Below are 11,749 nucleotides of genomic sequence, written 5' to 3'. Positions count from 1 at the left end.
ATCAATTAGCTAAATCTTCCATTTAAATATATAGCGAAGCTAATGATGGTTTACAAACAAATTTTTTATTGGCAATGAGAGGGAGGTGGGAATTGGATAGTAGTGAGAGACATGGTGAGAGAGTACGATCTGAGATAAAGATATAAGACATTTAAATGACAGGAGTAAGCAGAGGGGAGAAACAAAAAGCTATATAGCTCCCAGTCACCTAACATTGACCTAAACTACATTTCTACAAAGCAATTCAGACTATTCCAAAGCATAAACTGAGCTATATCCTAATTCTGAGAATGCATTAATAAACTGATTAATATAAAACAGAAGCAGACTTCCCCCCCAAAATGGATCAAGTTATCAGCAGTGGTCCTGTGCCACTTCACCTGGTAAAATGAATTGATTTGCAGATGTTCACTGAGCACCAGTTTGTGCAAGGCACTTTTCTAGGATGAATATCATAGCAGAATAGATGAGGGTCTTTACACACACACACACACACACACACACACACACACACACACACACACACACGAATAAGGAAACAGATAAACTTCAGATAGAGTTATTCAGACTTTACAGTTATGTGCAGAAACTAGGTTATGTGGATTAGGAAGGTCCTCCTGGGGAGGTAACGTGTAAGCTGAGACCTGAGTAACAAAAACAAACTAGCCATGTAAACCCAATAAAAAGGCAGAGGGATGAGCTAGTGCAAAGCTGGGTACAGGCCTGTGCCCTCTCTGCAGGACTCTAACAAAGACAGTGAAGGAGGGGCTGTAGGTTGAAATTGGAGAGGCTGGGAGTGGCAACATCATTTATGTCTGGCACTTCTGTAAGGGATGCCCATTTAAGTACATTGCATCTAGATTGGTTATGAACAATGTGCCAAAAGGTCATGTGACTAGATTTCTTTGATATGTACCACAGATGCTGCAGTGCAAGGATGTGCTCTTCTGTGATTTTAAAGTTTGGGTGCCTTGTATTAATGCTAATGTATTTATCCTTTTTGAAGTTAAAGTGCCGGCCCCGAAAGCACAGTATTCCTTATAGTACCTAGTCCAGTCTAATAGTGTAGTAATTAAGTCTCAACCAGTGAATCAAGCAAGACTAGAGATGACCTGTGATATCCTAACTCCTCCTTCCATTTGGCACCATTCTCCGGACCACCAGGGTGCCTCCTACCTTGATAATACTTCTGGTTAAACGAGCTCCACATCATTACTTTTCCTCTCTATCAAAATGGAATCTTCTTACTTTCAAATTCCCAGGTCCCTACTGCTTCCACAGTCATCTGCATTCTGGTAATCTGTGCTACTGCTTCAGTGGGGTTAGAAAACATACAGCTCCTTTTACAGTCAAGCCATGAGCCCCTTTGTTTCAGGCCAGCTTCCTAAGCATCTTTCTTCTTGCAGGCAGGCTCCAGGGACTTGGCCGGCTTACTGCTCTTCTTTCAGCCATCATCCATCTATCTTATTTCCAGGGAGTTTCATCCACGCCTATCTTTGGGAAATGTTATATCCTGGATTCCTAATGAAAAGGCCCATGGCAATTTGGAAACTATGATTGTTTCTCGTTGACTTCATCTTTCCTACACACTTTAGCCTGTCTGTGCACACTCTCATCCAAACAGGTGTTACAGAACAAGAGTATGTGGGAGAACTGAATTAATACTGGCCATGGTCATGTTTGTATTCTTTTTCCTTGGCTGAAGGCAATGGAATTAGCTAAAGAGTGGAATTATTTAACTGTAAAAGATGTGAGGGTCTAGGGAATGAAACTAAATTTAAATGACTTTAGTGTGGATTCCGTAATAGCCTCATATAGAATATCTGTATGACCACGTAAGTCATATTCCAGGTATCTGATTCCTCACAACAGCTCAAAGATCTATAGGAGTCTATGGATGATTTACTCAGTTGTGACTGCCTTCAGGAGGTATGACATACATGCAATAAAAGGATACAAGTACAGACTTCTGGCTTTTCTCCATAAGGAATTGAGAATAGACCTAGATCTAGGAAAGATTATCAGGCACTCATTTGTCTTTTGAGCAATGCTTCCTATTATTTTTATGGTTTACATGGGCATTCGAATCCAACAATATTAACGAATTTGTTTTACAGCCTTCTAATTATTAATGACAAATTCAAGAAACAATTCTGCAGTCAATGTCCATGACATAATTCTTTGTATTTTCCTTTACCTTAAAAAAATAGGTACCATCTTCGGTACTATTGATAGGCCCAATCTTACATATTTTTAAAATCTATGATGCAAAATAGTTATCAATGCTTTTGATTACTACAAACATTAACATGCCATGACATTAACAAGTGTTTTATATTATTGCAAAGTGGAATAGCTTTCTATTAATTGAGCAAAGGTGTTATGGTTAAAAATAAAATTCACAAGTTGAACACTGTTTAGATTGACGAAAAGTTACCACTCAGTAGTGCCATATGTAATACGATTCTTATTTGAAAAAATACGTATTACACTACTGAGATCATTCTGAAACAAATTTAGGGTAAAATACACATTCAAACCTGAACTTAAGATAAATTAGAACAAAAGACTTTCCAATTGTTGACGTTTGAATTTCTCTAATAGGACAAAATAATGTTCAGAAAACAGCATATTTCCCTCTTTTTATAACGTTCAGAGGTCCTTAAATAAAATTGTTAGCTATTGTAGCATGCTTATTTTTGGGGATTGTATAATACAGGCCACCACTGATCTCAGGGAGCCTTGTGTTCAGTGAATCATGAATATGAGCTTTTATTATGAACTATCATGGTTACTTCATTTTTCTTTTTTAGGAAAATTCAAATTATTCTAATATAAACACTGTTTGTAATAAACATTTGTGTTATGTTTTTTAGACTAGTAATTTAGAAGAATTTGTTTTCCACCTTTGCTATTATATAACAATTTGCAACACCAAGATGGAACCAAATCTTAAATCTACATTCTGTTTACCTAGTATGTGGACTCTGAAAGCGAAATACCATTGCAGCACTATGCTTAGAAATGTGTAGGGAAAATGGAGCAAAATCTCAATTCCATTTTTTCCCTGCCTTTTACAATTAGAGAATTAATTTTTAGCGTGCACTTTTCTACAGGGATGAACAATGTATCTCTTTTATCCACAACGTGTTTGTATTTGGTAAACAAACTTTTTTGCCTCCCATTCCATTTCTGGGAAACAAATTAAGGGACTTAAGCAGGGGGAAAGGTGTAGGATCAGTGGGCAATCATTCCTAGATACAGACATTAACTCCATGCAGAATGCGTGTCATCTTCATTAGATCATAAGCTCCATGAAAGCAGGGGAATGACCAACCCAGTCCCTACTGTTTCCTCAGCATATTGCACATGGTAGAATTCAAACACTTGTTTAATGAATAATTAATTTGCCTCATGAGAAAGCCATCAGTTGCCCTAAAAAGTGATATACTTAACTAAATTATCTCTGATGTAATTAACTTTCAAGGAAAGTAGAGTATGATATGGTTGACATACAATGAACTAGAATTTCTGCTGGCTGTTGTCACGGTTCTTCGATAAACAGAATGACAATGGAGAAATCACTTGAGATTTCAGGATCTCAGTGAATGAATTTATGAAATTAAGGGGTTGATGAACCCAGCTAGAAAACTCTAAGTCATTCAAGTTCTCAATTGCTTCCCTCCTCTTAAATCACTGAATGAGACAAGGTCAAAGACCAGAAAGCTTGTAAGTAATAGACAAAGAATACTAGAAAATTTAAAATTTTTAATAAATGTGCTTTGCTCACAAAATGTGAAAAAATACAACAAACACAAACATACATTTTCAGGTATGCCACCTCCCACCACCTGGCAACTATGATATAAACCACTTGATCCTGAAGAATCCAACCAAATTATTTGTGTTTGAAACACCAAATAGTTTTGGACAGTCCTATTGTGAATGTGACAGGAGGCCCCTTAACTTCTTTATATCTAAATGAAATCATTCTCGAGAGTACCCATACAGTATATTAAAAGGAAGGTTCTATTAACTTCTCGTCATTACACATATAATCTGGCACCTAGCCACATGACTGCTTATATTTTAACACATACGTTGAACTGGCTTTGGTGGAATATGTATTAGTTTAAATCCTGTGCCAACATAATTTGAATAAGCTGAATTTACAGTAACAAATGGTATTTATAAATTCAAACAAATTTATACTAAGTGGGAGTATAGGTTTTATAAAGAGATTTTTCTGTAAAGTACTACTTAAAATACATCATGCACATTTCGGAGCATAAGCAGAATCAACATCTGTAAACAATCAGAAGAATGTATAGCACCAACATTTTAGCTGTGACACGAAGGTTGACTCCAAGGTCGTACTTATACAAGCCTCTCAAAAGCACTGTTTTCATTTACTTTCAAAGCATTTTTATTTGGTATATTGTTTTCTTTGCCCTTAACAATATTTAGTCAAATCAAAGAAAACCAACAATATGTAAAAGAAGTACTACCAAAACAAGTTTTGTGTTGTCCTGAACACAGTGTTTTTTTTTCCTTCTTCTTTTGGGGGAACTACAAGACTTGACCAGTCTTGTGGGTCAAGGCTTGACTGGAAAGAAAAGTCAAGCCTAACTATTAAGGTATCTTATACTATTGAAAGTAAATGAAAAATTTCAAGTTACTTCTGGCATATTTCAGCAACAAATGTTTACTGCATGTAATTAACTAACCTTTCTGGGTTAATTACAATCTCTTTACTTTCGTTAATTTAGAATGTGAAATATCAGGAATACACTCAACCATTTATTTCTTAAAGGATAAATTTTGCATTTCTAAGTTTCACATTCAAAGTTAACTACAGCACTTCATAATAAGCACAAAAACATCAGTTTACCAGAGTAAAGAAGTAGTTTATGAAATTTAGGGTCAACAATTGAAAATGCAAGTTTGCTTTAAAAACACACACACGTACATTAATCATGAAATCTGAAACTGATATTTCAGTGCAAAAACCTCAGTATGAGGTAATTTTAATGTAATAACCACTTGAAAAAAATCCACACAGTGGCACTCTTAAAAAATGATAGTTTACATGACAATTGCTGGCTGACAAGACAATGTAAGACTAAGTGTTTTTAGCTATTTAAACTAAATCTTGTCTTGTTTAGACATATATTTCTCCTTAATAATTTGCTTCTGATCCAGAAACACAGAAAGGCATTTATCAATGTGGAAAGGGAAAATTCCCACAGCCAACTAATGGTTTATATTTTCAAAGAAAATGTTTAGCTAGGGTTTAGATAGAAATAAGAATACCAAAAGGTCGAAACCATTTTATGAGACTACCAGCAGTGGGTTAATTTAAAATGTTTTCTATATAATTTCAGACTTGTAGTGCATCATTTCCCTAACGGAAAGGTGAGGACTTTTTATCAAGATTGGTCTAGATAAAATAAAAGCTCTCTTACAAGTGCAAACCCTTTCACAAAGGTGTTTCAGGTCAATATCAAGTATATATTGTTACTTGCTTAAATATTTTGTAAATGAAACCTAAATAAAAAGAGTAAAAGTGAACTCTCACAATTAAATATACTTAACACCAAGGACCAAATCAATAAGAAAGATGAAAATTTTACTTTGGCAATGGTGTTTATTGTACTGTGTTAATCAAATGACAATATATACTTTGGGGGAAATCTGTCCCCCAATGTGTGATGTTGCGAAATGAGCAAGAACAAGGAAAAAAATTATCATCAATTCCAAAAAGATTAGGAAATGTTGGATCATCAGACAAAACTGAATACAGAAAATGGCTTTCTGTAATAGATAATTTAGTTAGAAAAAAGAGTAAGTGCATCACAAAATAACTAAACCAATCTATCTGTCACATTTAACTTGTGAATCATCAAAGTGAAATCTACAGCTTTCTACTTAAAGTTTCTCAATGCAGTGGTTTAAAGTCAACATTGAAAAGATGGAAAAAAGAAAAAAATACATAGCAAATTATGCTTCATTTTTCACAATAACACTAAAGAGAAAAAGGTACCTTTCTGTGGTATCTTAGTGCTAAATGCTAAAGTAACAGTGGTTTCCGCTATGACAGGGGTCACTCTACATGAAACTTTAAGCTTTCTATATAAGAATAAATTTTAAAATCCAGAAGCAGAAAAAAATAGTAAACTCTGTAAACCTGTGTATTTCTCCTATGCAAACCAGATTTTAAGTACTGAGTTCATGTTAGTAATTCTGATTAGTGTAAGCAATTAGTTTAGGAGTCTGGACTGAAGGGGTCTTTTGCTTTTATATTAACTTAAAAGTAATATGGGATCTTCCAGCTCATAGAAAGGAATGGAGCTGGCTTGACTTTCTCCAGAATCTGAGTCGTATGGTGCCTCAGGGAGCTCTGTGAAACCACACGCTAGCTGTTCATCTTCTGTATCTGATCGCACGTAGCAGGAAGGATTAGAATATTCCTCGTCTTCTACACTGTTGAAATCTTGAGGAATATATAACATCCCTGGGTAGTTCCTACTCACCAAGTCACTTGTGGTTTTTAGGGAGATTTTCCTAAATGCCATCAGATGCATATGTGAAAATTTTGAGTACTTGAAACGTTTAAAGCCCAGGGACTCTATGGCAATCTTCCAGCTTTTCATCATCATAGCATGACGGTTCTGATGGGAGGAATCAGGTGTGATGATAAGCAATAAACCATTTAACACTAACAGTTCATGGGCTTTCTTGCAGCAAATCCATCGCTGGTAAGGTGATGGAAAATAAGAAAGAAGCAGAGAGAAAACAACCACATGGAAAAGTTCTCCAGGAAGAGAATCAATAGGGTTTTTCAGCTGCTTCAAAAAGGCATCTACAGCGTCCTGTGCAAGCTGGAGTGGTTGCTGAAGCTGTAAGTTCAGGAAGTCACACTTATACACACTCTGCAGTAAGGGACAAACCAGGCATAGTAAGAATTCCAAGATTACTTCCACCTTATTATACAGATTTTACACTAAATTACCTCACAGCATTTCTATGTAATTCAAGCTTTAATTAGGCACTTTCCCTTCTAAATCATTCCATTTGCACAGACTTATTCAACTCTTAGTCACAAAAATCTCAAAGAGAAATTAAACCCAGATAATTTCTAGTGGTCATTTAAAACATGTATTTTTGTATAACAGTTCATTTGAAATTATAAATAATTTTTAAGCATATATGTTGTTAAAAATTAGTAAGGGTTTATTTGAAATTTAATTTGGGTAAGAGTTTACAGGAATGGTTTTTTTTAAAACTTAGTCGTATGTATATTCACTTCAACATTTACAATTATCAAAATAGCCTAAAAACAACTTTAAACAAGAAATACCATGAAATAAAGATGAATCAAAGATGTCAAAAAAAATAATGAAAGAGACATAAATTTGTAATCGCAGAATACCCAAACTTTTTAAGGTCATGAGAAACATCTTTTAAGCCATTAACTTTAACATTCCAAAAGAAACTTTAATATTGCATTTACTCAATTAAAAAGTTAATCCCAGGTTTGAAATAAACTACACATTAAATTTAACTTAGACAAAACAACCATGGGAAACACTGCCAGTGAAGGAATAAACAGCATTGTATAATTTGTAGAATATTAAAACTCTATGGGAATGATCCAGAATAAGAAAGCAGTTTTACAATTAGACAAAAACTGTTACCTTTATCATATAATAATAGTTATTAATTAATTAACAAAGATGTGAGCTAATTCTTTAATCCCTCATTCTTGTTAGTGGGTAGACAATCTGGTCACATAAGCATCTGAATTACCAATGGGGAAAGTGATACATAAAGGTCTATTACATGGAAAAAGATTGTTTTTCCTTTTTCCCTTTGCTTTTTTTGGATAGCTTTATTGAAGTATAACTGACGTACAAACATAATTAAACTGTACACTTTTGATGTTTTTCACTTATACATTTGTGAAATTGTTGCCACAATCAAATTAATGAACACATCCAACACCCCAAAAAGTTTCCTTGTGCCCCCTTTATAATCGCTTCCTGACACCCTCCCTGCTCTTTTCTTACCACTAGGCAATCACTGATGTGATTTCTCACTATACATTAGTTGGCATTTCCTAGATTTTTATATAAATGAAGTACACAGAATGATGTACTCTTATTTCACCTGGCATCTTTCACACAGTACAGTTATTTTGAGATTCATCTATCTTTTTTGCATGTATGAGTATTGATAGTTTATTCCTTTTTAATTGCTGAGGTATCCTACTGGATCAAGGATATACCACAGTTTGTTTATCCATACACTTGTCTGATCGTTTCTGGTTTTTGTCTATTACATGACTCAAGCTGCTATGAATATTCCTGTTTGTGTTTGAATGGACATGCTTTCATTTGTGTAAATATCCAGAAAAGTGGTGGCTAAATCGTATAGTAGGTGTATGTTTCACTTTTAAAGAAACTCCAAAATTGCCTTCAAAAGCTGTTATATAGTTTAACATTCCCAGCAGAAGTATATGAGAGTTACAGTTTCTCTAAATCCTCATCAACACTTGGTATGCTAGCCTTTAAAATTTTAGTCATTGTAATAGACGTGTAGTGGTTTATTGTGGCTTTAATTTGCATTTTCCTAATGAGCGGTGATGTATATCTTCTTTACACGTACTTATTTGCCATCTGGGTATCTTCTTTGCTAAATTGTCTGTTCAAATCTTCTGCCCATTTAAGAATAATTTGCTTTAAGTTAAAAAAAAAACACTATTATTATTATTATTATTGAGTTTTGAGAGTTCTTTATTCTGGATACAAGTAAATAATCAGATATAAAACTTGAAAACATTTTTTCCTCAGACTGTGGCTTCTCTTTTCATTCTCTTAACAGTGTTGAAGGGCAGAAGATTTTTTAATTTTGATGAAGGACAATTTATCAATTTGTTCTTTCATGGACTACTTGTGGTGTCATATCTAAGAAATCTTTTCCTAATCCCATATCACAAAGATTATCTTTGATGTTTTCTTCTAGAAGTTTTATAACTAGGTTTTTTCATTTAGGTCTATGATCCATTTTGAATTCACTTTTGTGTATGCTGTGAGATAAGAACTGAAGTGTTTTCCTTTTGTACATGGTTATCTAATGGTTCTAATCACCATTTGTTGAAAAGACTATCATTTCCATCTTGGCTGAAAATCAGTAGTCCCTATGTTTGGCCCTATTTGTTGACCCTCTATTATATTTCATTGATTATCTTGACATCAATAATACATTGTTTTGATTGTTGTAGCTTTAAAATAAATTTTGAAACCAGGCAGTGTTACTCTCCAACACTGTCTTTTTTAAAGGTTGGTCCTTTAAATTTCCACAAAATTTTAGAATAAGTTTTTCAAATTCTACAAAACAGCCTAATAGGATTTGATCAAGATTGCATTGACTCTATCGATCAATTTGGGGAAAATTGACATGTTAACAACATTGAGGTTTTCCACCAATAAAAATGTCGTATCGCCCCACTTACTTAGATCTTCTTTAATTTTTCTCAATAATCTACAGTTTTCAGTATACAGATTTTTCCACATCTTTTGGCAGATTTATATGAGATATATATTTATATTCACATAAACATACGATTATATATTAAATATTGCGTATTTTGATGCTATTATAAATGGTTAGGATGTAGAAATCAATTGATTTTTGTATATTGATGTTGTATCTTGCAACCTTGCTAAACTCATTTATTACTTAACAGTTTCTTTAGCTTCCAGGGAATAATCTAACAGACGATTAATGTCATCTGTGAATAAAGACAGTTTTACTTCTTCCCAATTTGGATGCCTATTAGTACTTTTTCTTGCTTTATTACACTGCTTAGACCTCTGGAGAAATGGTGAATAGATGTGGTGAGAGTAAATATCCTTATCTGATTTTTGTTCTAGTTCTTGTGGTTAAAACCTTTTTGTTTCACAAAGTATGATGTTAGCTGTAGGTTTGTCAGATACCCTTTGTCAGGTTGAGGAAATTGCCTTCAATTCCCTCTGAGAGTTTTTATCAGGAAAGAAACTTTTGATTTTTGTTAAATGCTTATCTATAACTATTGAGATGAATCTTTTTCTGATGAAACAATTGTTTTTTGAACATTAAACCAATTTTGCTCTCCTGGAATAAACCAAACTTAGTCACGTTGTATTATCCTTTTTAAATACAATATACTAAAACTTTATATAAACATTTCTGTCTCTATTCATGAAGGATATGGTTCATAGATTTTTTGTTTTGTAGCGTTTCTGTCTGGTTTACGTATCAGGATAATGGCCTCATAGAATGAGTTAGGAAGTCTTAGGGATGAGTTTGTTTATAATTGGTACTACTTCTTCTTTAACTGGTAGATTTTAACAGTGAAGCCATCAGGCAGGGAATTTTTTTTTGTAGTAAAGTTTTTAACTGCCAATTCAAATTTCTTTAATACATTTAGGGCTATTCAGGTTATCTATTTCTTCATGAGTAGGCTTGTTAGTATGTGTCTTCAAAGGAATTTGTGAGTTTCACTTAAGTTGTCGAATTTAGTGGCATAAAATTGGACATAATATTTCCTTATTATACTTTTAATTTAAAAAAAATTGTAATGTCTCTTTGTTCTCTTTATTTCCAAGTCAGTAAGGCTAGTGGTTTATCACTTTTATTGAAATTCTCAAAGAAGTAGTTTTTGCTTTCAACAATTTTCCTTTTGGTAATTAAAAAATGTTTCAGTTAAATTTATTGGGGCAACATTCAATAACATTATATAAGATTCAAGTGTACAATTCTGTAATATATCATGTGTATACTGCATTGTGTTCTTACCACACAGACTAGTCTCCTTCTTTCACCATATATTTGACCCTCTCCATCTTGGTTGAAAATCAGTAGTCTCTAAGTTTGGCCCTATTTGTGGACCCTCCCCCTCAGGTAATCACCATACTGTTGTCCGTGTCTCTGAGTTTGTTTTGTTTGTTCACTTGTTACTTTATTTTATATCACAAAAATGAGTGAAAGCATACGGTTCTTGTCCTTTTCCATCAGATTTATTTCATTTAGCATTATACTCTCAAGATCTATCCATGTTGTCAACAAATGGCAATATTTCGCCCTTTATTCAGGCTGAGTAGTATTCCATTGTATATATGAACCATATCTTCTTTATCTAATCATCCATCAAAGGACCCTTAGGTTGTTTCCACATCTTGACTACCCTAAGTAATGCTGCAATGAACGTAGTGGTACATATTTCTATATGAATAAATGTTTTCAATCTTTTGGGGTATATACCCAGAAGAGAAATTGCTAAATTGTATGGAAGGTTTATTCTTAATTTTTTCAGGAACCTCTATACTGTTTTCCACAGTGAATATATCAATTTAATTGCCACCAGGAGCGTATGAGGGTTCCTTTATATATTTTGGATATTTACCCCTTATTGAGGTGTTTGCAAATATCTTCTCTCATTGAGTTGGTTGCTTTTTATGGTTGATGGTTTCTTTTGCTGTGCAGAAGCTTTTTCGTTTGATGTAGTCCCATTCATTTATTTTTGGTTTTACTTCCCTTGTCTTTGGGTCAAATTCACGAAAATCTCTGAGACCCTGGTCCATAAGTTTAGTACTAATGTTTTCTCCTCTGGGTTTTATTGTTTCAGGTCTTACATTTAAGTCGTTAATCCTTTCTAGAGTTAATTTTTGTATATGGAGACAGATAGCAGTCTAGTTTCATTTTTTGG

General features: G+C 33.8%; 1 protein-coding gene across 3 annotated transcripts in view; it reads right to left on the bottom strand.

Moving 5' to 3' along the window:
- Nucleotides 1-3,748: 3,748 nt before the first annotated feature.
- BMT2 (base methyltransferase of 25S rRNA 2 homolog) overlaps nucleotides 3,749-11,749 on the bottom strand; it is a 112,317-nt gene continuing 104,316 nt past the window's right edge. For all 3 annotated transcript variants that reach the window (XM_033099054.1, XM_033099055.1, XM_033099056.1), the window contains exon 5: nucleotides 3,749-6,932. In XM_033099054.1, the coding sequence (XP_032954945.1) occupies nucleotides 6,303-6,932 (630 nt within the window). In that variant the 3' untranslated portion in view covers nucleotides 3,749-6,302. The remainder of the gene's footprint in view (nucleotides 6,933-11,749) is intronic.

Source organism: Rhinolophus ferrumequinum, chromosome 26 (genome assembly GCF_004115265.2).
Source record: "Rhinolophus ferrumequinum isolate MPI-CBG mRhiFer1 chromosome 26, mRhiFer1_v1.p, whole genome shotgun sequence".
In the NCBI taxonomy this organism is placed as follows: Eukaryota; Metazoa; Chordata; class Mammalia; order Chiroptera; family Rhinolophidae; genus Rhinolophus; species Rhinolophus ferrumequinum.
This window is presented reverse-complemented; position numbering and strand designations above follow the sequence as displayed.